The 25,580-nt window shown below is 44.6% G+C and overlaps 1 protein-coding gene, 1 long non-coding RNA gene and 1 pseudogene across 4 annotated transcripts; 2 read left to right on the forward strand and 1 right to left on the reverse strand.

The window, feature by feature from the left end:
- The first annotated feature begins 288 nt into the window (after window positions 1-288).
- LOC134478436 (small ribosomal subunit protein eS1-like) lies at window positions 289-6,655 on the forward strand (annotated as a pseudogene).
- Ccsap (centriole, cilia and spindle associated protein) lies at window positions 4,453-21,658 on the reverse strand. Of its 3 annotated transcripts, none has more exons than XM_023566566.2 (3): window positions 20,634-21,658; window positions 9,466-9,734; window positions 4,453-8,314 (listed from the first exon to the last, which is right to left on the reverse strand). In XM_023566566.2, exons 1-3 carry the CDS (start codon window positions 20,989-20,991, stop codon window positions 8,129-8,131), a joined length of 813 nt encoding a protein of 270 aa, XP_023422334.2. In that variant the 5' UTR covers window positions 20,992-21,658; the 3' UTR covers window positions 4,453-8,128. The 3 variants fall into 3 exon arrangements, with proteins under 3 accessions (XP_023422334.2, XP_063116084.1, XP_063116085.1); XM_063260014.1 differs by having other exon boundaries at window positions 9,466-9,737; window positions 20,634-21,644; XM_063260015.1 differs by lacking the exon at window positions 20,634-21,658 and adding an exon at window positions 20,293-20,456 and having other exon boundaries at window positions 9,466-9,737.
- On the forward strand, window positions 19,406-24,280 carry LOC134478530 (uncharacterized). Its single transcript, XR_010051214.1, has 2 exons — window positions 19,406-19,727; window positions 20,122-24,280. It is a non-coding gene; the product is annotated as an uncharacterized LOC134478530 (long non-coding RNA).
- Window positions 24,281-25,580: the final 1,300 nt, after the last annotated feature.

Below are 25,580 nucleotides of genomic sequence, written 5' to 3' on the forward strand. Positions count from 1 at the left end.
TTTTTGTGTCTGCATTTGGGATCTTGGAGAGGCTGAGTTGTTGCTCACCACTTCATAATTTTCCTGGAAGTCCCCGTGTGATTTCATTTTTCTTCATGTATAACTCTTAATTTCTCTGGAGATTCCTCTTTAGTAAGTTTACTTGTGAGTATTCTGTACAACTGCCAATTACTTTCACATTTTCTGTTACCTTGTTACTTATTTATAAATTAATTTCCTCATGGATGGAAACCTACTTTGTATGACTTCCACTGCTGTGAATTTATTGAGGTTGAGTTGTGAACCAGGATGCGGTTGGGTTTTGGCTGTGCTCTCCAGCACTTGGGGGAACACGCCCTCTGCTGGCAGACAAGTCAGCACTGCCGGTGACGCCCAGACGCTGCCTCGGGTGCAGGTTGGATGGGAATGCTGTTTTCAGCCTGGCATGTGGGGCACACCTCTAATCCCAGCACATGGGTGCTGAGGCAGGAAGATCACAGTTTTTTCAAGCCTGGCCTGGACGAATTACTGAGTCCTCCCTCAACATATATACGTATCTATGGGCTGGAGATTCAGCTCAATGCAAAGGCTCCTGGCTCAACCCCCAGTACTAGGGAGGGATAGTCTTCTTTATAAATTGACCCTTTCAACAGATAGTAACCCTCAATTCCCACGAAGACAGCATTGAATATAGATTATTAGTATATTTGGGGTTTTTTTTTTGTTTTGTTTTGTTTCATATATTGCTTTTCTGTCTCCCTTTACCTGATGTCTTTTAGGTTATTTAAGCATTTTTAGTATTGACTGTATCTCCTGTAAATTCTGATGGAAAAAATTTAGTCTATTTAGAACTATTTTTAGGGGCTGGGGAGTTAGCTCAGCGGCATAAGTGCCTGCCTTGCAAGCAGGCAGTCGTGAGTTCGATCCCCGGTACCGATAAAAAGGAAAAAGACAAAAAAAAGAAAGAAAGAAAAGAAAAAAAGAACTATTTTTAAAAATCCTTTCAGTTGGAATGCGGAAGCCTCGCTTTCACAGCCTTCTTCACCTCCACCCCCTCCTGTGGAAGCTGTCACAGAGAGCACATCTGTGCACACCGAAAGTGCCTTCCGATATGGTCTGTCTCACTTTCAGCCAGCTTTTTTTTTTTTTTCAGCTTTTAAACATGCCTCGAGGAGCTCAGGAGAACAGCCTGCTATGTTTACCCCATAGTCACACTTCCTGATCTCTTTACTCCCGGTGTTCTGAGGACCCTCTGGGTGCTGTTGTTGCCTGAGTCTTGTCTGTAGCGTAGGTCTGGATGCCAGAGCTGTTTGCCTTAGTCAGAAATGCTGTCACTTCTCCTCTTCCTGTGGGAATCCTGTATTATGGAGTTTTGCACTGACAATTACTTCCTGTCAGCGCTTCCACCTCAGGAAGCAGGCCACCTTCTGGCTCTCAATTCACTAAGAAAGCAGCTTCTATAACAAATCTACTGTCATTCAAACTGCTGTTTCCTGGCAACTTCTTGCGTTCCTCTAGCTCTCAGTGGTGCTGTATTTCATTTTGTGGTGGTTCAAGGACTGTGTGCCTGACTGGATTTCTTGGGGTTCGTCCTGGCTGAGACTTGCTCAGCTTCTTGAATCTGTAAGGTTTATGTCTTCCACTAAACTTGGAGGGCTGTGATAGTTAATCTTGATTATCAGCTTGGTTGAGACACCTAACTTAGTAAAGCATTCTTGTAGTTGCATCTGAGTAGGTCATGGGGACATGGACTTGGGGACAATATATGGTCTCCTTCCCATTTGAACATTTTCTTCCTATTTCCCAGTATCTATTATAGGTTTTGGTCCTAATTTACTCTTTTGGTGTCTCATATCAGAGAAACGATACAGTATTTAAACATATGTTTCTGATTTTCAGCCATAAATTCTATCCAGTGAAATTTTAAATTTTTCAGTTCCAATATTTTAATTTAGTGTTTATATCATCTATTTGTTCATCTCTAATTTAATATTGATTTCAAGTGTGTTTGATTGCTCATTTTGAGTTTTTTATAATAGCTGAAGTCTATGATATCCTGCTGTTTCCTCATGAGAGTTTCAGTTATTCAAATGCTGAGGTGTGTGGGGCTGTACCCCAGACCCTGTGAATATCATTTAAATTCTATGGATAGCGGCATTATGGTGATCAGCAAAAACAAGCACCTTATGAAAGGTGGCAACAAGGGAGCCAAATCCATTTTCTAGAGAAGACTGGGATGAGCTGAGCATGGTGGCACATGTCAGTAATCCCAGCACTCAGGAGGCTGAGGCTGGAGGATTGCAGCAAGTTCAAGACCACCCTGGGCTACACAGGGAGTTCATGGCCAGCCTGAACTACAAAGTGAGACCCTGGTGTCAAAAAATAAAAAATAACTCTAGTAAAAACACTAGTATGATGTGGAAGTACCAGCTTATTCAACATAAGAAATTGTGGGAAAACATCACCAGGACTCAAATCAAAATTGGCATCTGATGGGCTCAAAGGTCCTGTGTTTAAAGTGAGCCTTGCTGATCCACAGAATGATAAAGTTACCTTTAGAAAATTCAAGCTAATTAAGATATTCAGGGCAAAAGCTGCTTAACTTCCATGGCATGTATCTTATCTATGACAAAATGTGCTCCAAGGTGTGACTAAAGCTTATGTAGATGTCAGGACTGCTGATGGTTATTTGCTTCATTTATTCCATGTTGGTTTTTACTAAAAAATGTAACAGTCAGCTACAGAAGACCTCTTGGGCTCAGCCCTAACAGGTCTGCCAAGTCTGGAAGAAGGTGAGGGAAATCATGACCCAAGAGGTGCAGACAAATGACTTGAAGTGGTCAATAAACTGATTCCAAACGGCACTGGGAAAGAAAAGCCTTGCTAGTCTGTTTTTCCTCATGATGAAGGCGTCAGGAAAGTAAAAACTGAAGAAGCTCAAGTTTAATTAGGAAAACTTAGGGAGCTCCATGGTGAAGGTTAGTAGTCTCTGGAAAAGCTACTAAAGAGGAGACTGTTGCTAAAGTTGAATGAGCTGATGGGTATGAACCACTAGTCCAAGGACCTGTTTGAAACCCAGATTTTTAATAGTGATAAATAAAATCTTACTTGGGAAAAAAAATTCTATGGAGAGTGGTTTTTTGTTTTTATTTTGTATTTGTTGACAATGGATCTGGCTATGTTCAGGCCCCAAGTTCCAATATCCTTGAGTTGCTGTGTGGCTGAGTTTCTAGACAATTTACAGTGCCACCCAGACCCATTCCACATGGAACCTTGTGGAATCCCTTCCCAGTCTCTCCCCTCTTCAGTGCTCTCTGGCGCCCGGAACTGCCAGTGCTGTTCCATTCTCCCAGCAAAAGCAAGGGTGTTAGCCTAGCCCTGCACTTCAGTGTAGCAGCTCTACGTGAGTGGATTTCTCTCCATCAGATGCATGGCTTCTGCAGACTCCCACAGGCAACTGAAGGGTTTACTAGGAGCGCATGAAAAGGGCAGAAACACACCAACTCTCCAAGCTGTGGCTATCCAGTCCCCTACACACACATGCACACACACATACCTCTGAGCCAGGCTCTTTAACCTCTGCACACACTGCTCACTTCTGTGTCTGGCCAGGATGGAGCCCAAGCTGAAAAGTCAAAGGAGAAAGTGCCAATGTTGGATCCTGGCAGTGTCAATCTGCGTGTTGCTACTTTTCAGCCTGGGGCAGCTGTGGGATGCTTTTACAGTGTGTTTGGTGGAGCATGTTTACTTATTTCACTTAGAAACAGAACCTTCCCAAAAATGTTAAATAGAAAAATTTACAGAGTATGTGCACCATTATATATTTGTGCAAAAAAAAATTTTTTTTAAGCTGAGGCCAGGTGCAGTGGTACACACCTGTAATCCCAGCTACTTAAAAGGCTGAGGCAGGACTCTAAGTGCAAGGTCAGCCTGGGCAATTTGGTAACTCTTGTCTCAGCAAAACAAAACAAAAACTGCATGTTTATCATACATGATGAACATCTTTGTTCTTAGAGAAGTGTGTTCACATAGATAATCCCAGGCTCCCCCGAAGGGGAGGAAAATCTGGATGAGGGCCAGTGAAGGGACTTCCACTTTTTAGGCTGTACTTCTTTTGGAAGTATTTTAACGATGTTCCATTACCATGTAATTTTCTTACAAGATAGAAGATGGGAAATATTATAGTTTAACTCAAAGTATATATATTCAGAAGATGTCTCTCCCAGGACGTATCTAGTGCACCCTGCTAAACATATATCTAATGAGACCCATGTAGGATTCAGTGTGACCACTTTCTTCAAGCCACTTACGCATTAACCAGAATTATTCTTTACACAGTAAGAAATCTTGAACTAGGCATGGTGGTATACACCTCTGATCCCAGCACTCAGGAAGCCGAGGCAGGCTATCACACAAACTCAAGGCCATCCTGGGCTATACAGTAAGACCCTGTCTTGAAGTAAAAACAAGGTATTTACCTTTAATGTTAATTAAGTTTATTCACATTTTTCCAAATATATACAATATTAAATATAAGCTAAAAACAGTACATAGTTCTTAGAAAATACAACCCAATGCCCCCATTGTCTGAGTTTTGTGATTATAATGTGCTTAAGTCTTTGTTCTTCCATAATTTTAGTGAATATGTTGCTCAAAACAAGCTTAAAGTGACAGGGAATCTCCCCTAAATACTATTTTGTTATTATCCAGAGAGCTGTCTAATGGCCTCATTCGTGAATCTGGAATTTAAAGTGGAAATAATTATTGAAAGAGCAAGCATTGTTTTCCATCTCACACTAGCAGGGAGAAGCAAATTTGAGGTGAAACTCTAAACATAGCCCTTGCACCCTTACCCTGAATAACTCATCTTGTACAAAGGCAGGCCCACTTCAAGAACAAGTATTTTTAAATCCAAGCCAAGTCATATTTTCAGGATCACCTTTTTTAATAGGAACTGGTCATAGACCACACCGTAAGGACCTTTTATGGGTCAGGCACTGCAAAATCAGTCCCAAAAACTGAAGCACTGGCTTCATCCAGTTAAATATACAAACCATGAACTATTTATCCCCAAAGCAGTCAACCTGACCAAGAAGCTTGGCTTCACTTTCAGTACGTGCTTTGCTTCTCACCCTCGGCCAGTAATACTTTCAGATGTTGTAAGCACCAAGAACTCTTAACATTCCACTTACAAAGTTTATGCCCTCTACAGTAGTCAGTTTAAAGGGACAGGGGAAGATGCTACAATTTTTTGGTTGGAAAAATTATACAGCATTCTTTGTTTGACATTAAAACTACCAATATCTGAACAGCCACTTTGCTTGCTCTGTTAGGACTTTAGTTAAGTCCCACAGCCTAAACGTACAGTCTTTCTGAGTTGCCAACAACTGACTACAAAGATACTATATATGGAATGGTATGAACATATACATACTGCACTGTGTGCAAGTCAGATTATCTACAACCAATTACACCTTCAGTTAACTTAAAGTGAATAAAAGCTGGGCACAGCGGTATAGGCCTGTAATCCCAGCTACTAGAGAGCCTGAGACAGGAGGATCATCAGTTCAAGAGTAGCTCCAACAACTTAGCAAGACCCTATCTCAAAAATAAGGGCTGGGAATGTAGCTTAGTTGTAGAGTGCTTGATTAGCATATCCAAGGTCCTGGGTTCAATCCGGGGGGAAAAAAAAAGTGCTCAGGAATTTCTTTATGGGGTGGGAGCACAAACAGAACCAGAAGCAACCTGCTCATATACCTCCTGAACAAGAATAGTCAGAAGAATAGATTCACATTTCTTCCCAATCACTCAGGTCCTAATAGAATGCTAGACATTATTACTTCAATATTCTATTACTAATTTTCAGGTAAAAGTAACGAAAAATACTGTTTAGTGCAAATTGTTTTAATTAAAAACAAAAATTTTAAAAAATCTTTTGTATTTTTTTAAATGTCACTGGATTCTCAAACATTTTAGATATTTTCCAACATAAAAGGTAATTTTGAACTATCTCACTGTCTTGCAATTTGTCCCAAGAATTGGGAACATGATTAAAACCACATTTGTTCTTAGAGTACGTAAAACTATGACCATAAAATTATTAGAACTTTAAAAATTTCATAGGTAATTTTAATTATCAAAAGAAGTTACAACTCTTTTAAAAAGGGAAAAAAAGTCTTAACCATTAATGATTTGAACATAGGATGGAGAGTCATAATTCATACTGATTCATTTGTTGAGTGCATTAAAAATTCTTCAAAATTTGTGTTCTACTTAAAAAAAAAAAAAAGAAGGGCATGCACAATATTGTCTTCTAGGCCCACCTCCTCATTTGGAGCTTTTAGAGGTAAGCACAAATGCAGGTCTGTTTTCTAAACAAGCAAGAACGTCCAGGTGTTCGCAGTCCGGTGGGGCTGGGCAGCAGGGATGCCCACCCACAAGGGCTTCTCCACTCCCAATCCATCGGACACTGTCAGAGATGACTCTCTCATGATGGATGATAAAACAACCTGTGAGACATGGCTTTACAGGAAGTTTTCACAAAACAGCTTCACTGTCAAAACTGCCACACTCATATGATCTTCGGGTACCTGCAGTGTGTAGACTTAAAAGGGTTAGCACCATAATCCACCAAAATTATGAGCAACATACAGGATTTCCTCATAAATATACATCTCATTGACTAGAATTCTCTACATGAAAGGACTATACAAAAATATACAAATATTTTAAAGGGTTTTTTTTCCTTAATTCCTCATAATTCTTCAGTATTTGCATTTTTAAAGCTCAACACAGTTACCAGATGACAGTGTGACAAGTTTATGTGAAATCAAACCAACTTGTTTTCAGAAAATTATCATACTTCAAAGACCCAGAATAAAAATACCAAGAAAAAACTCAACCTCACATCTAATACCAAACTTTAATCCACATATCCTCAGGTGCTAAGTGGGCAGGGCATAGTACCTTTCTGATCTTGTGAAGAACTTAGCACAAATCCTTGTAGGAGACTCCCTTGTGCAGGACAGAGAATACTCTCATTTGATGAGAAACCAGTGTTTTTAAAAACTATTTCTACCCTAAAAGCAGTTGTATTAAAGGGAAGAAGCACTATTTACATGACTCACCACTCATTAAGGTGTAGCTACGATCCACTGGCCAGGAATCAATAATAATGTATTCAACCTAACGTGTGAATATTGTACATCATCAGGACTGTGTTGAGTTCTGCAGAAGAAAAAGTGGAGACAGCCAAGGGACATGGTAGGGATGAGCAGCATCCCTAATGGGTGTCTCACTATTGCCACCCTCCCCTCTGTGGACCAGACAATCTCAGTGTATTATATAACTTCAGATTTTAAGTGCCCAATATCATGGCCAGCTACTACAGAAGAGGCAAACGTCCACAATGGGTACATGCCAAAAGACCATACTGTACCTTGTGTGTTCTAAAAAGACATCTTGCAATTAAGAAAATGTGACACTCTTTGACTCAAAAGAAGCTTCATTACTACTCTGCACACAGATTGCACTGCCACTCACTCACTGGAATGTATCTGAACTATTACACTATTAAGTGCCTAGATGATAATATAAAGAGAATAAGTGACCCTCACCCAGCCCAGATAATTTTTAAGTATCACAATCTACACAAAAGGGATGTGAACTAAAATACAAGTTGATGTCTCAGGATCTACCAAAGTTTCAGTTTTGTTACAAATTGTTAGATACTTTTTCACAAAGAGAAGTACACTGAAGTAAGTAAAAATGAGTCTCACGTTGTAGGATGGAACAATCTTACTATCATGGCATCTGAAGTAACTGGGAACAGGATGACAAGGGGCTCCATCTTGCTTATGGAGGATGTGGGGTGGTAAGCATCTGCAGCCGGTTAAAGGCATTTGGTGTCAGTGTATTAAAAGATTAAGATGCTTTAAAACAAAACTCTTACAAGAATATCAGAGATTTAGGGACTCATCTTCATAAATAACCAAATGTCTATGGCTTCAACTGTCTGTCCTACTGCTGAGGTAGGTGACCAATATTCATCAAAATAAAATTATCTTTTGTAAATTCCCTAAACCAAGCCTTGCATAACCAGTTGGTTTTTCAACCTGAGTCCACTCTGGATTAATAGTTCGTGTCTTATCTATGCCCTGGCCGAGTAGCACCGCATGTACTCAGTCACCCAGGGGTTGTCTGCTGAGGGCCCCGTGGAGGTCTTGATCTTTCTGTTTTTCTCCACGTCCACTGAGTGCGCACGCTGCCGCTGAGCAGCCAGTCTCCGTTTCTCCACCTGTCTTCTGCTCTTGGCTCGTAATGCTGACTCATGAATCTAAGGAGAGTTGAAAAATAAAGTTTAATGGCTTAGGAGGCTTTGGTATGAATTTTCAAGAATATCCACAGTGAAGCTACACACCCCCTGGCTGCCTGAAACAGGGCATTAAGCCCTGCCTCTCTGTTTATAATTCTGTATAAAAGCTTCCCCAGAAAATCACTGCTACCTGATGCTATGGCTCGCTCATAGGCAGTGACAGCAAAACTGAACCACAGAAAATTCCATTTTTAGATAGAAGTGTTAAGTAACTAATTTGTATATGCTTCTAGAATTACCTCCAGGAACCCGCTGGAACTGCTTTCCATAAAATACACATAAGAGTGTCATTACGTGAACTTGCAATACTTTAAAGCAGTACACAAAGCAATGTCAAGGGATTTTACCATCCTTTATCCTTTGACAGGATAAATCCTATTAAATCAATCTCAGAAACTTGTCAGAGGTCCTTTGTTAGAACAGACTCTCATCTCAAATTTCACTCCAAATAACACCATCTGCTGAGCCCAGAGTCTGTTCAGTGAGACTGATCGTTTAATCACAACTCCCAGTCTGCACCCCCTCTTCCTACGTCTTTTAATGCATCCCTTGCTTTGGCTGCAGTCACAGCAATAATGCTAATACACAGTTGTTCCATAACTGCACACAGTCCCCTCCTCTGAAATGTTTCAGGTTCTGACAGAAACAAAGTGAGTCAGAAGGCTAGTTCCTGGGGGCAAAATGTACACAAGAACAAATTTAAAAATGGTGCTATTTGCTCAGAAGAGCAAAGAGAAGTCTCCAGAAGGTGTTGGGCAATCAGAAGCACCAATGATAGGAGGCAAGGGTGCCAGGTCATCCAATCTGAAGGAAACGGAGACCTCTCAAGCAGTTAGTGACAAATCCCAGCGGGCAGGTGCCAGCCCTGGCTGTGCTCCTCCTCCGCACACCTAGGCCCTGGCAAGTGAAGAACTATAATGTCACCTGCTTCTCTAGTGTGGGGTCAATAAACCCTGCCAGCACCAGCTGCCAACTGGCCCCAAACCCCTGTTTTCCAAGCAACCAATACAGAGAACCCTCCTGTTAATAAAGCAGAGGCCTAGTTCTGGGCTCCCTGGTCCCCATAACATCTCCAGAGTAATCCGATGGCCCAAGGTGGTGCCCAGGCTCACCTCGTGCACAGGGGCAGATGCGCAAACATTGTGGGTCTTCTGGCTCCCAGTGTCTGTCTGTCTTTCTCCCCAGCCATAAAGAGCAAATGGGTGCTTGTTTTCTTTTATTTTACTCGATGACCTTTGGGGACTTTTGACTGCTTTCCTGTTCCCTCTGGCAAATAAGGCACTCGGCTGCTGTCGAGGTTTAACACTGCTGGGTAGCCTGTCTGTCTCTTCCTTTATGGTGTATTGTTTGCGTTTTTCTTCTGCATCTTCCACTGATGGTGCTTCTGAAAAAAACAGAAATAGAATGAAAATACCTTAAAATCTAGTTCACATTTAATTACTTTGTTGAAAAATTACAATGTTTCATCAAGTCAGCAACATTTGAGCAAGGCTCAACTCATAAATTTCACTTAAAGCAGAAATACAGAAACAAGTTTACATAACTTTTAAACTGTTTATCACATTTTAAAATCAACAACAAATATACCAACAGTGAGCCATGCCTGTCCCAAGGCCTCTGTCTGTCAAGACTAAGCATCTCAACACCATGCTGAAAGCACACAAGTCCTGTGGTTTCCTGCATGACCCTCACAGTAAACCCAATCACCCCCATGGTAGACCTCAGGGACAGATTTGGATCACAAAGTGAGTTTTCAAGTTACAGATCTACTTGAGTTCCTAGCTCTCATTTCTTCTTGACATTCCATGATTGTAGAAACCACTTCTCATTTGCCCCTCCTAAAGGCTGACTGGCCACCCTAACTTGGCAGGCCCTTGTCACAATGGGGAGCAGTTGCCACAGTTACTCACCAGGGTGCTCTGCTGTACCAAACTGTTTCATTCATTACTAAACACTGAAGGCACAGCTGACGCACATCAGAGCCTGCTCTAATGTTGCCAGCATGTGTCCATCTCACACCAGTCATGGGTGGCACGCAGTAGGCACAGATGCTAGGTGCCATGTGATCACAAGAATCAGGTCTACTTGCTAACCAAACGCTTCAGAGGGCTGTGTCCATCCTCCCCTCTCTGTGCCTGGCCCTGATGCAAGAAGAGGGAAAAAGAGACCCTGAGAATCAAGAGAAGGGCAGGGTGGTCCTGTGTAGTGAAATGATGCTGAAAAAGGACCTCAAGTGGCTCTTAGGACCACTTCCTTCTCTGTTCCTCTCCTATTCAGTTCCCAGGGAAGCAGCACTGACCTAGTTTGAAGGACAAGCCAGGCTGGCCCAGAACAGAGCATAGGAGACGTGCCAAGATACAGGAATGGCCAGAGTTTAAAGCACAGAGTGAGGAAAGGAGCACAAATAGTTTCAAATGACTTGTACAAAGAGAATCTAAGGATAAGGCCCACAGTGAATGGCAAGGAAAAAACAGACTTTCTACAGCAAACTCAGGAGGTTGTTTTCCATCTCTTTGCTTTTTGTGGTATTTTGGATGACATAAGAGAGTATGGGGTTACATTCCTGGGCTTGCTCCCCAAAAGAGGACTAAACTCCCCAACTTGGTCTCAAACTTGCAGTCTCCCTGTCTCAGCCTCCAAGCATGCTGAGATTATAGGGATGCACCACCATGCCCAGCTCAAACTCCAGAGTTTTCACTTTATCTGGATAATGTAGAAAATCACTGAAGAATTTTAGCTTGAGAAATGTGGTCCTGTTTGCATTTTAGAAAGGAGGCCTGAGGCCTCTGGCTGCAAACACAAAGGATAAGTTTGATCAGCCAGTGAGGTAGACAAGTGAGCGAGGCAAGAATAACAGATAATCTGGGGGTAACCAACAGTGACAGCAGGTGGTCAGGGGCACAGGGATCCGGACAGTGCTCAGATTCATCCGGACAGTCCCTGTGACCAACACCTGCCCAGCACAGGGGTAGGGCGCAAGGATGCATTTAATGAGGTTCCTTCAGAGTAGACAGCCCAGGAGCACTGAGCCAGACCCTGACAGCCAGCTGTACTGATGAGAGACCATGTGGCACCAGCGACAGGAAGGCCTGAAGAACCTTCCTTCAGGTGTCTTGAGTCATCAAAAGGCCCTCCCAGAGGTGAAGACAGGTACCCAGCAGGTGAAGCCACCAAGCCGGCTAAAGTGGGCCCTGGAGACAGAGTCCCGGGCAGAAGCAGGGCTCTTGGCCCAGACAGATCACATAGAAGAAATGTGGAGCCACAAGTGAGCAAGAGGGCTCTGTCCAGGTACCCAGGAACATCTGATTTCACAATAAGGCAGAGAAAGGACTGGGCAGGCTGGGCGAGGGGCACAATACCCAGAAGAGACCTGAGGAAGAAGTTTCGGGAAAGGAAGGAGCAACCCAAACACCACAGAGAAACCAAAGTGAATAAGGATGAGCAGTCTTTGTACCAGGTAGCAAGGGTGTCAGCTGAGAAGGGGACAGCAGGGCAGGGACTGCGGGGCTGAGCAGGGAACAGGGGCAGTGGTGAGTCAGAGAAAAATGGGCTCCTGCACCAACCTCCCTCCATATGGGACCACAAAAAAGCCTGAATGCTTCTGGATGCTACTGAAAGCCTTCCAGGCTAACACTCTCCATGGTCCCCGCACAGGACAAAGTCTTCTCTTGGCAGTCTGCAGGCCCCATGTGACTCCACAAAGGTTTTTCAAACACAATTGCCAGTACACAAAAGACAACCAAGCACACCAGGGAAGAAGGCAGTAAGAGGACACAGCCGCTGGAACAATAGACCTCAGATCCTGAAATTATCATCTACAGACTATGAAATAAGCATGCTTGTCCTCTGTACTTAAAGAAAAAGACACACTTGACAATTATCTGCAGCAAGACACAAAGATGGAAAATATAGAAGAAAAAAGGTAGAATATATCACTATAATTTTAATATTTATAAAACTTAAAATAGTGCCTGGTACACCATAATTACTCATAAGTATACGTTTTCAAAATCCTGTTTGAAAGAATGAAGTTTAAAATAAAGATATTTTTCAGACAAACAAAGCCAGTGTTTCCCACTAGTTACAGCAGCCTCTCGTTAGTAACTGAAGGAACTCACAAATAAAAATAAATTCAGTTTAAAATTTAATTCAGTCTTGACTTAGAGCGGTATTGCCCAATACAATACAGACTAGTCACATGAGATTATTAAATTTACATTTAAATTCAGTAAAAGGACAGGCCACGCTAGTCATAGTCAAGAGCTTACTAACCACACAATGGGTAGAGCAAACAGACATGGCCTCAGCATAGAAGTTCTACTGAACATTATGAGCTTTTTAAAAAAAAATTACTAATGGCAGCATCCATCTTAGAAAGTACTGATGAGCAAAATGGGCCTAAAGAAAAGAAATAAAGATCAAAAATTAATGACAGAATAAAAATAATCTACACAGCCAAGAACATAGTTAGGGGAGCACCTAAACGAATCCACAGACCTTGGCAAAGTTGACCAAGAAAGAAATGAATAAATAAAACATATAGTTGGGTGTGGTGGTGCATACCTGTAATCCCTGTACTCATCCTGGGCTACAGTGAGTTCAATGCCAGCCTTAACTGCATAGCAAAACCCTGTCTCAAAAAGACCAAAACAACAATCATAGAGGATAAATCTGGGTTAAAGACATAGGCTTATATTCTTTTTCTCCCCAAACCAAACCCTACTAAAGGACAAAGGACAAAAAGATGACATCGTGCAAAGAGTGCCAGTAAAATTTCAGGAGCAGTGGATAAAGATGAGCAATTACTGGCTGAGATGAATCCTGGTGGCTAGAGAGCAGGGAGGGCAGGACAGATGCTGAACCCAGAAGGAGCTGAGGTTGGGGCCGCAGGTTTCATTTCCCCGAGTCCAGGGTCCGTCAGCACCCCAACCCCAGGGCCTCTGCAGTGTAACGTGGATGTCTCTGTTGAGGACTGAGGTCAGCCCTTGCTCTCCTCAAACCTGGGGAGACCTGTGTGACTGCCAGAGCAAATACAGAATGAGCTGGGAGAGGAGCTGCCTGACTCCAGACTGATGAGAAGGGGCAGTAAGGTCTCGGCCTTACTCCTTAGCTCCACATCAGCACACTGTCCTGGCAGCCAGCTGCACGGTATGAGGAGGGCCAGCCCAGGGGAACCTGTGTGGATCCAGCGACAGCCCCACCAGGCCTGCCCTGAAGCCTCCTGGAAGAAAGCAAAGGCAGCACCCATCAGGCAAGGTGTCCCCAGGGCTCCGCACACTGCTGTTAGCCAGCGATTCTCTCCTCCAGTCCACACGGAGGGTGTTGCTCCTCTCCTACTCTGAAAGCACTTGGGCTGCTGTCTGGAGAAGGAGCAGCAAAAGGGCCTGAATGAGACCTCAGAAGCAGCAGAAGTCAAGGTGACATCTTGGGGATGAAAACAGGATCTGGAGCAGGCCTCTCAGTGCAGGTGGAACTCCGCTCAGAGCCTGTCCCCATGTCCCCAGTGTGCAGCAGCCAGGCCTGCTCCTGAGGCAAGAGACTGGGACACTATCTGAGAAGGGTCACACAGCAGGCCAGCAGGGATGAAGCGCCTGGGATCTACAGAGAAACAGCTGAGTCCACATCTGATTACGGCTGATGGACTTCCACACATATCATGCTCCAGGGAGCACTGTGGGACTCATTCCTAACTTGAGCAGGGCCTGAGTACAGTGGTGTACCTTTGTAACACCAGTACGGAGGCTGAAGCAGGATGATCTCAAGCTGGAGTCCTGCCTGGGCAACTTTGTGAGATCCTGCCTCAAAATAAAAAACAAAGAGGGCTAGGGATACAGGTCCGTGGTAGGTGATCCTGGGTTTAATCCACAGACTGGAAAAAGGAAAGAAAAAGAACGAACAGACAGAGAAAAAGCACTGGTAGATATCTAATTAAAAAAGCTAGGCAGAGAAATAGAACTCTCAAGGATTTTTTTTTTTTTCAAAGAGGAAAAACCAATAGAAACAATGATACAGAATTTCACAACAGGATAATAGGAAATTAACAATGGTTAATATATTGCATAGTGTGATCATCAAAGTAGTTCCTCAGATTACAAGATACAGTCAGGCATAACTGCTCAAACAACATAAACTACTTAAATGGGAAAAATTTAAAAACAAAATTGAAAAATTGGTGAGGAAAAAAGAAAAAAGTGAACATGACATCAAAAACAATGACCTCAGGAATCTTAGCAGGAGTTTAAGTGTTCTAATATAAAGGTTGGAATATAAAAGAGTTCTTCCAGAAAACAGAACCAAAAAATTTAATATTAAAACTTTTTTTTTTGTACCCAGGGATTGAACTCATGACCTCACACTTGCCAGGCGGGCACTTGTGCCACTGAGCTATACTCCCGGCCAAAACTTTTAAAATAAAAATAACAGAAGTTTGATGTAGATGTGCCATCCAATCAAGAAAAATTATAAAAGAAAGATAAAAAGAAAATGGAGCAGAGGAAATTATGCAATACTAAGTTATAATAAACTGAAAGAAGCTTCCAGATTGAAAAGCCCTGGCCCAAGGAAAGTGGGGTGGGGGGGACAAAATAAAAAACCCACAGATATATCATCAAATTTTAGAGCACCTGCAAAAAAAGAATCCCTGAAAGCTTCACTACCCCTCCTCCCCACCAAAAAAAAAAAAAAAAACCACCACCAAGGGAGCATCATATAACAGGACAGGTGTCAAATAGCACAGTAGGTAACAAGTAGAACAAAAAAAAGAAAGAAAGAAAGAAGTAGAATTCAGCCGAAAAACAGTGGCTTTAGACTCTAAAGGTAAAGAATTCTCATCTAGAATTCTCTTCCTTGACAAAACAGCAGTCCAGTCCTTGGCATTTTCAGACATACAACATCACAAAGCCCCGCCCAAATCCTCATACACTGACCTGTAGAGGATGTTTCCCAAAAGTAAGGAACAGGCAAAGGAAAAAGACGGCCTGCAGTGCCCCAGGTACCAACCCAGCTTAAAGGCCAGAATGAGAGGGATTCTCAGACACATGAGGAGGGAGAGCCATCCAGCAGACTGGACCTGGACAGCAGACTCCAGACTGGACAAGAGAAGGATTAAGGGCTCTGAGGAAAACATCTGATAGTCAAACCTTTGTGTGTAACATTGAAGTTCTGCAATACTGCTGGACCTTTTCAGGCTGAATTAGTGATAGGAATACAAAAACTAAGCAAACAAAAGGAATGAAGCAATGACTAATTTTAGGAAAAACAAATTATAATAGAGAAAATATAGTCAGAATATATTACATGGCTCACCTGCAAATCATGTTTACCTAATTCATGCACAGAACAGTGACCCATTACACAAAAACAGTTAGAGTTCATATTGTAGAGATTAGTACCAGGATGGGTGTTGGTGCATGTTTGGGATGGAATGGAGTGGCAGAGCTAAAATCATGAGCTAAGCCTTCAGCTCCTATAAATGATGTAAGATGTAATATTTAGAATCAAAAAGCCTGTAAGTGTGGTGGTGCACGCCTGCAATCCCATCACACAGGAAGCTGTGGCAAGAGGACCAGAGCAAATCTGAGGCCAGCCTGGACTACATAGTGAGATCTTGTCTAAAAAGTAAATAAGAAAAAAAAAATCTAATAAGACTAAATGAGAAGCAGCTAAAAGAAAAACTAAAAAGAGAAAGACTAAGGGATGTGTGTAGGGAAAGGGTAATTTTAGGCACACTGTTTAAAATTATGCCCATGCAAACTTTTCTAAAATAAAATTTAATCTAAAAAAGGGGCTATGAAATAAGGAACTGGAGACACTCTAGCCCACTCTTTAAAGCAAGTTGGCTATGAGAAGGAGCTCCACATCACCAGCCTCCCACATACCCCTGCACACGCACAGAACTTCAGAGAGCTTTTCATACCCATCTCTTAAATAAGAAGAAGCCAAGAATAATCAAACATTTGAAAAAAGACTCTAACCAGGCAATACTGAATTACAAAGAAAAGGGGCTGTAAAATAGACTATGCCTGAAAAACTGGGAGAAGACAATCTTCTGGTAGTATCCTCAGCAAGAAAAGATGTATGGGCCAAGCATAATGGCACACTTTGGTAATCCCAGCACTCAGGAGACTGAGACAGAAGGACTGCTATGAATTCAAGGCCAGCCTGCAGTACATGGTGAGCTCAAGGGTAGCCTGAACTACACAGCAACACCCTGCCTCAAAAAAATAAATAAATAAATAAATATAAATAAATAAATGCACACACACACACACACACACATATACATACATGAATCAAGAACCTGTTTTTAAAAAGGGACAAGGGGGGAGGGAAGGAGGCAAGTTCAGAAAACAATTCAAGGCCCCTTACACATAAAAATGCTTTAAATAGGAACCCACAAATGGAAAAAAGTATGATGAGTTGGGAGTATGGATCAGAATATTACCCACAAAAACAACAGAAAAACAGATGGGAAGTGGGAGAGAAAAGAAACTAGAAAATTAGAGAATATATTCATAAAGTCTAACATCCATCTAAGAGCTACAGGAAGAAAAGATAAAAACTATACACATGAAAAGGGTCAATATCCCTCAAGACTCCAAAGAGTCCAATTTAAAAAAAGACCATCCCTAAATAGACATTTCTCCAAAACATAACTATAAAATCCTACCACAAAAAGAATTATAAAACCCCAGAACTCTGGGAAACTGAGGCAGGAGGAGTGCAAGTACAGTCTGGGCACCTCAGTGACATTCCAAGATCCTGTCTCAAAAACAACATAGTAACAATAGTAAGAGCTGGAGATGGAGCTTAGTGTAAAGACCCTGGGATCAATCCCTAGTAAAGAAGAGAGAGGGGAAAAGGAAGGGGCAGAGGGCAAAGGGCAGGGGTAGGGAAGGGAAAGAAAACATGAAAAAATTCTCAACATTACTAATCATCAGGGAAACGCAAACAAAAATCACCTCATTCCAATGAGAATGGCAACTATCAAAAGAGCAAAATATAACAAAAGCTTCCAAAGTTGTAAAGAAAAGAGAACCTATGTGCTGTCAATATAACTGTAAATTCTAGAGTGTTTATGAAAAACATCATGGAGGTTCCTCAAAAAATTAAAAATACAACTACCATATGACCCAATAATCCCATTAATGGGTATATACCCAAGGGAAATGAAATTAGTGTACAAAAGAGACACCTGCACTCCACTCCCATGTCAGCTCTATTTACAGAAGCCAAGAAATGGAAACAATCTATTCATCAGTGGATGAACAGATAAAGAATATGTGGCCTACATACATAATGAAATACTATTTGGACATAAAAAGGTATGAAATCTTGTCATTTGCAACACCAGGGATGGAACTAGAGATTATCATATTAGTGAAATAAACTGGGTAAAGAAAAATAAAAGCCAAGCGTGGTGATGCATGACTATAATCCCAGCACTCGAGAGGCTGAGGCAGGAGGATCATTTTGAGTTTCAGACCAGCCTGGGTTACAAAGTGAGCTCAAGGCCAGCTTGAATTGCATAATGAGACCCTTTCTTAAAAAGACAAAAAAAAAAAAAGAAAAAGAAAAAACTAAGCACTACTTCTCACCCATGAAATGTAGGAAAGTGGATCTCATGTAGAACAGCACTTACCACAGACTGGAGAAAAGCTGACCTATGGGTAAAGACAGACAGGATCAAATAATAAGCAGGGTGTGGTGGCACACGCCTATAATCCAGCACTATGGGAGAGTGAGGCACAAGGATCAGAAATTCAAGCCACACCTGGGCAATTTAGTGAGATGCTGTCTCAAAATAAAAAAAGTTAAAATAGGGCTGAGGATATTAATCCTCAGAACTGCTGGGCTATATACTGTCAAAACAAAAATAAAAAAAGTATTGCATATTTCAAAAAGCTAGATTTTAAATGTTTTCACCATAAGGAAATGGCATATATTTGATAATACATGTTTATCCTGATTTAAACATTGCACGTGTATACAAACATCACATTAATGCCCAATAAATGTGTGTATTTTGTCTTCATGTATCAGTTTAATTTAATTAACTTGTAAAACAAAGAAAAGATGGTCTGGGGATGGTGTCAGTGGAAGAGCACTTGCCTAGCATGTGTGAGGCCCCTCAAAAAAATAAGAAAATAATTCAAGAAAACTTCCCAGAGTTAAAAACGTAAGTGTGACTACACAGACATACCAAGTTTCCAACACAAAGGAGGAAAACAGACCCGGGTGGGGTTCAGGCGCTAACAGCTCCCCAAGGCTGGGAGGCAAAGAGTGGAGCAACACCTTTGCATTTTTCAAGAGACAATTACTTCTGTCCCAGACTTCCTCAACCAGCCACAACTGTGAGAGTGGAGTAAAGCTGTCTTCTGATGAAGATCTCAGAAAACCAGGCTCTAGGTCATCTCAGGCAGCCTGAAGATGAGCCCCACCATGGAGGAGCAGACCAAGAGAAAGACGGCAGTGACCACATGGTAGTGGCTACTGCCAAGCGGAAGCCAGGCGGTGCTAGAGGTGATACCATCAGGCAGCAGGGCCAAGGCAGCAGCCAGGCCAGACAGAAGTAGGTTGGAGGCCCCAGAGGGACAAGATGAGATGACTGTGACAAGGAACCAACCCGGTGTGTTGGCTGAAGGAAAAAGGAATCATGACATGCAAGGTGGGGCAGCTTTGAAAAAAGCCAGAAGCGGAAAACAGTCACCCAACAAGCAGAACTTGGCATGCGTGTATGGGTGAGGATCACTATATTTTTGCAATAAGCTGTATACAGTTTCCGTAAATTATTTTCTTATTTAATGTTTTTTATACCAACCCCAAAGAGTGGTCATCACTCTAATATTTAAAAGCACCCACTTGAAAACAGTTTTTAAAAACTTAGCACCCTGGCCAAATCCTAGCAACAGGGAAGCTGAGGCAGAAGGTTCACAAGAGTCCTGCCTGGCAATTTAGCAAGACCTTGTATCATAATTAACCCAAAATAAAAAGGGCTAGAGATGTAGCTTGGTGATGGAGCACCCCCGGGTTCGATGGTGAGGTGGGGGGAGGGAGTAATCCTGTCCAAAGCAAGAATTGACAGGGACTTTGCAGGAAGAAGTAATGGAAGCCTGTGATACTGAGTTCCGAAAGAAAACATCCTTTCTTTTCCCTGATGCCCAAATTAGAATTTTTTGCAGAGCACTGCCAGTCCATGGGGAGGAGCCCGTATCTCCACAGAAAGCACTCAGCGTACACCAGTCAGGAACTCAAGGCGCACGTCACAGGTACCCTCGGTTCTAAGGTGCCACCTAAACAGCTTGGGTATTGCCACTGCAATTTGCAGCTCCTTCATTGACAACGAAGGGAAGAGAAGCCCGTTCAGCCTGACATGGTACATCTCCTAACTGAGCAGGTGGCTCGTTCACACAGGAGTGGCCGCGCGGCCCTTGAGCTTCCTCGCTGTCAGTCAGCTGCGCTGATTTCCAGCAAGGATCGCGCAAGCATCAGAGATGGTGGAGACTCGCGCGACATAACAGTAGGCCGCTCCATCAGGGATGATGTGAGAACCTGAACATAGTGACCAACCGCAGTCACTGTGACTCAACAGTCAAAATTTCATCTCCTCAGACTGCTCATGCATCCCGAGACCGCATCTCTTCATATATAGAAACAGATTAACACTGTGCCCTTACATCTCACGACTGTTTTGAACACTGGATGAGAAAATACAGATCGGTGAGGGAATACAGAATAGGTTGTCAGTAAATTGCTATTTTTTTTTTCAGTGTCCCTGCTTAGAGTCCGGGAACCTCGCGGTGAAGGCTTCCCAACCTGGGCGCCGAGAAGGACCCCACCACCCAAACCGCGCCAGGCACTGCGCCCGGCACCAGCGCCCCAGCTCCGCGCCGGGTGACGGGAGGTAGTGCCCGGGCGGGCAAGAAGCGGAGGGCACCTACGCGTTGACAAGAGACCCGAGGGCAGGGGGTTGGACCCCAAGAAGGAGAGGTCAGCCCCGTGGTCCTCTTCGCGAGGGGCGCGCAAAGTCAACATGCGAAGGCAGGCCCCGACCCAGCAGCCCTCGGAGCTCCTGCCCACCACCCAGGGACTCGGCGGAGAGGGCGCAGGCGGCCACGCCTTCCTCCAGCGACCGGGGGAGGCGCGTTCTCCGTCCCCCGAGCAAACCAAAACAAAACCTGAAAGCTAACCAAAATGCGAAACAGGAAGCGCATCCCCCCGGGCAGCTCGGCCGCCCGCGCCGGCCGCCCACCCCATACCTCGCGCGCCCCCGGACAGGTACCTGGCAGCACGGCGTCCTGCTGGTCCCGGGGCTCCGTGCCCCCGGCCTCCGCGGCCTCCGGGGCCTCCGCGGCTTCTGGAGCCTCCGCACCCCGCTCCCCGGCCTCCCCGGCCTCTGGGGCCTCCACGGGCGAGGCAGGCGCGCACCGGGGCGAGGGGTCGGACGCCGGAGAGGCCGAGCCGTCCGAGGCGCCGTCAGGGCCCCAGGAGTCCCACAGCCAGGGCGCGTGCGCCTGCTCCAGCAGCCGGCGGCCCAGGCGGTAGCGCAGCAGCTCGCGGTAGCAGGACGCGTACTGGTCCCAGCGCGGCTCCCGGTAGCGCTTCATGTACTCGCTTTTCACCCCGCTGCCCGGGGACATGGTGCAGCGCGCAGCTGGCGACGCGTCGCTCGCGGAACTCACGACACGGAGACCACCCCGCCCGGCCCGGCCCGCCGCTCAGTTCAAACTCGAGCCCCGCCCGGAGGGGGAGGGAGGGGGCGGAGCGGGGGAGGGTGGAGGAGGGGGAGGACGAGGGCGGAGGGGGAGGACGGCGAGGGGGCGGGGTCCGGCGCGGAGCGGGCGGGGCGGCCCCGCGTAGGCGTCCTCTGCCGGGAGATCCGGGGCGGGGACTGGACGGAGGGTAGGAAAGGCGGAGGCGGCTTGTCCTGGCCAAGCGGGGTGGCGGGCGGAAGCAGCTCCGGGCGAGTGCGGCGTCACCTCCCCTATCCCGGGTCTCACTCGGGTTGCAGGACGCAGCAACTGGAGCTCGATCACTATCGCCGCTCTTCGGCAAGATGTCGCCGGCGTCCGGGACCCTGCTGCAGCCGGAGGCGAAGGCACCGCCCCACTGGGAGTCGACACCTCCCCGTGCGCCTGGCCCGCGCCCCAGCTTCGGCTCTGGCGGAGGAAGCCCCCCCACACACACCATTCTCCCGAGATGGGCCTGGTGTTGAGAGGGACCCATGCCCAGGAGCCACCCGACCCTCCAAGCTGTGGCCTTGCACGTGTCCCTAAAAAGGCTCCTGGCCTGTCTCTTCCTCTGTGCTCGGAACACCTGTTACTCTGGCTTTCAGCTCATCTTTCTTTTTGAATCAACACACTAACGTGTGTTAAAATACAAATCAAAACCTTGCTCTCTGCTCAGGGTCGCTTATGCACACACACACACACACACACACACACACAGCCCTCAACTGATTTTTCTGTGTCTTGCAGTTATGTACAATGTTACTGGCAGTTGTTAGTGTTGAAAGCTGCTGCATAATAGTTCTTCCCCTGTTATAAAATCAGCTTGATACAGTTGCTGCAGAAACACTGGAAAGGAAAAAAGAGCCTTGATAAACAGTTGCTGCAGAAAGATTGGAAAGGAAAAATGTTGTGACAGTTCTAGATAAGGCCCAGCTCTGCAGGGTGGCTGCATCTCAGGGATCCAGCACTACCTGCCTCGAATGTCTCCAAGTTCTGCCCCCATCTCGGCTGAAATACCGTGGTGTATCCTGCCCAGGGGACTGCCCTACTGTCTCTCCTGAGAGCCCAAAGTGACCAGGTCTGGAGGTGTTAGCACCATTCTTTGCGGGAACGACTCCAGAGACTGATTTCCCTTCTCCCTAGAAAGCTTCCTTCTCGTCCTTGGCAGTTCTCGGAAACTTTCTCATGGAAAAGCTGGCTCTTTTGGTTTATGATGTTTGCAACCAAAAGAACCTTATCAAATACTTAGTATGGGAAGAAAGGGTGAGGAGCGCCCATTGAAAAAATGCACAGCCCAATGTGTCTTAACTTGCTCCGTGACTCACCATAGAGCCTAGTGGTGTAAAGCAACTGTAACTCTGAGCTCCTGTGATTCTGAGGCTGTGCTGGGCTCTCCCTACACTTGTGTTCTGCTGAGGGTGGGGGTTAGCAGGGTTAGCTGTCTGCATGTGTCACCTCTGCAAAGCATATGGCTGCCTACCCTGTGGACCATCTCAATGTGCAGAGGTACAAATAGATGCCTCAATGTCTAAACCTCCCTGGAGGTCCAGGCCACTCTTCCAACCTCCTGGCCATTGTGTTCTTGTTCCCGCGCACCTTGTGAATACCTCCTGCTCGGTATCCATGCCTGCCTTTTCTGATCCCACCACCACCAATCTCTTTCTTAATTCTTAATCTCTGCTGATGGCACTTCCATTCTCCCAGAAACAGGGCCATCCCAGTGCCGCCTCTGAGGCTGAGGTGTGTGCATATGTAGACAATATTTCATGTACCCATTTCCTTTCTCTCTGCTCCCTCAGTGGGGGGCTGGCTAGATACAGTATCCAGATGGGAATGTGGTCACAAATATCAAAGCTCTTCGTAGATCTGCTGAGAGCAGAGACCAGAACCAAACCATGGTCTGCAGCAGGTCAGACCTAACTGAGCATTCAGGGGCTTGCTGATTAAAAGCTGATGGAGAGCTATACCTGAGATCCAGGAGTGGATCTCAATGCGCAGAGCACTCTGGAGGACCCAGACTGCTAAATGAGGGCAAAGACAAAGGGCTTAATAAACAAACCTGCTACAACAATTCAGCACTGTTTCACTGCCCCTTTCTCCATTGTTGGCAGCAGACACAGCCAGAAATTCTCATATAAGAGAATATACTCGTGGGCCTCCTTTTTTCTGGAGGTGATGGGGGTCAGGACCAGGGATTAAATGGGTCCTTCACATTGAACTACATCCCCAGCTCTTCTTTTATGCTGATTTGGGGTTTCACTAAGTTGTCCTTCCTGGTCTCTAGTTTGTAGTTCTGCCTCATCCTCCCAGAATACAGGGATTACAGGCATGCACCACCATGCCTAGCTCAGATAAGTACTTTAATACAGAGATTTAAACTAGTGTTTGTCTGACTAGGTTAATCCTAACATTCATAGCCTCATTTCTCCAGGCCATACTAACCACAAGAAAAACCAAAAGTGTGCATTGAACATGGCATATTTGGCTTGAGTTCCTACCAAGAAGTCTGAAGAAATGCCCCCAGCCAGATGCTAGAACTTCCTTGATGGCAGAGGCCACAGAATTGGAATACAATCCATGTACTGTCTCCATATAGAAGTCCACTCCTGAGCACAGGGGCTTATGGAGTCCTTTCATTTACTGAGGGGTGGTGTTCAATGTGAGACTCACCAGCCACAAATCCTGACCTGGGCTCCAGCCCACCTTCTCACTAAGATGCTACTAAGCCTGGGACTTAGATGTCTGCCAGCTGAGCCTCTGCCCTTTCCCCCTCACCACCTCTTTTTCCCTGCTAGCACCAGCCCTGATGGATTTTAACATTCTCTGTGCCCATTGTGCACTGTCCTTCACCCTCCCTCTCTTCTTCCTTTCTGTCTCCATTTTCTTCCTCCTCCCCTCATTCCTTCTGCCTGCCTCCTTCCTTTAGAAGGCAGGGAAGTTGCCATTCTTCCTTTCCTTCTAAAATTCACAGCACAGAGCCTGGACTTCCTCCAGAACAGTCCCCTTCCCCCTTCCCTGATGTTCCCATTCTTGGAACCATCTAACAAAAAAACAAAATCTCCCCAATTACCTTGACTGCTAGATAATAAGCTATTAAATGAAGAACACTGTGATCACCATGGCAATTTGTCAGAATGAAGAATTCTGTGTGCAGTGTTTGGCCTGAGAAATGCCTACATTAAAAGCAAACCCAGACTGACTCACTGCCTTCTTCTGTGTTGTAGACTCCTGGTGCTGGTGCTGGGCTGCAGTTTGTGTGGAAACTGGTCCCTGACCTACACATAGGTCAGGATATCAATCTTTGTAGGGAAGAATGAGCACCCTTACACACCACAGAACATCTAAACTCCAAGTTTCCCAGAACATGGAACCTCCAACTATTGGGAACAAGAAATAGTTGTGATGGAGGTTTGCCTAATGGGTAGACATTCCATTGCTTGATTTTCTGGGGAAAAAGGAACCCTTCTACATCATTGGTGGAAATGTAAACTAGTAAAAGCATTATGGAAATTCATATGGTGTTTCCTAAAAAAACTGTAACTAGAAATTCTGTTTCACTAAGCAATTCCCCTTCTAGATATCTTCCTGAAAGAGTTAAAAAAAAAAAACCTCATACCACAGTGACACATGTGTACCCATGTTTATAGGAGCTAAATCTTGGAAACAGTCTGTCCATCAACAGATGAATGGCATTATGATTTGTGTCTAGATGTCCCCCCCAAAGCCTCATGCAGTCATAGGTGAAGCTTTTTAGAGGTGGCTGGATCTAAAGTGTGTGATGCTAGGATTAAGTGTGATGCTGAGATCAGGGGTGTCTGATTATTAAATTAGTCCACTGATTTTTTGGCACAGTTCTGGGAGAGGATAATGAGAAGGCTCATCCTGGGTATGAGTGCCACCTGCCCTCAGGACAGGTAGCCTAGATAGAATATAGTGGACAAAAAGAGAGCTGCTGTGGTTGATTGTTGCTTGCTCTTTTTTCACTACTTCACTATTTTGGTGCCTTTCACCCACCATGAACTGTTTCTCCTCTGCATGCCCCTCTGCCACGCCACCCTGCCTTGGAGCCAGCCAACAATGAACTGAAACCTCTACAAACTGTGAGCGAAATAAACCTTTCCTCCTTTAACTTTGGGTGTCAAGTATTTTGTCCCAGCAACAAGGAAATAGCTAAGACAAATGGCTAAAGAAAATGTGGTATCTACACACTAGAGTTCTACTCTGCCATAAAGAAAGATAAATTTGAGTCACTTGTAGGAAAATTGATATTCCTTAAGACCATAATGTTAAGTGAAAAAAATAGACACATAAGTTTGTATATTACATGGTTTCTCTGATATGAGAAACTCAGATTACAAATCAAGATCAAAATAACAGATAATAGGAAGTAGGGAGATAGATCTTTCTCACATGGGAGGGGATTGAGAGATGGAGGGGGATGAAGAAAGGAATTAAGATGTGTTAGTTCATGTACCAAGGAATACAAACATTTTGTACTA

Source organism: Cavia porcellus, unplaced genomic scaffold (assembly GCF_034190915.1).
Source record: "Cavia porcellus strain 051 isolate PalLab524CR breed Dunkin Hartley unplaced genomic scaffold, mCavPor4.1 scaffold_13, whole genome shotgun sequence".
NCBI lineage: Eukaryota > Metazoa > Chordata > Mammalia > Rodentia > Caviidae > Cavia > Cavia porcellus.

Bases quoted from the DNA above. Each gene is read 5' to 3' on its own strand.
- Ccsap (XM_063260014.1), bottom strand. From the start codon at position 20,991: ATGTCCCCGGGCAGCGGGGTGAAAAGCGAGTACATGAAGCGCTACCGG. The intron at 9,738-20,633 runs GTACCTGTCCGG...TGTTTTTTTCAG, and splicing joins GCAGGACGCCGTGCTGCCAG to AAGCACCATCAGTGGAAGAT. The intron at 8,315-9,465 runs GTGAGCCTGGGC...AACTCTCCTTAG, and splicing joins CATCTGCCCCTGTGCACGAG to ATTCATGAGTCAGCATTACG.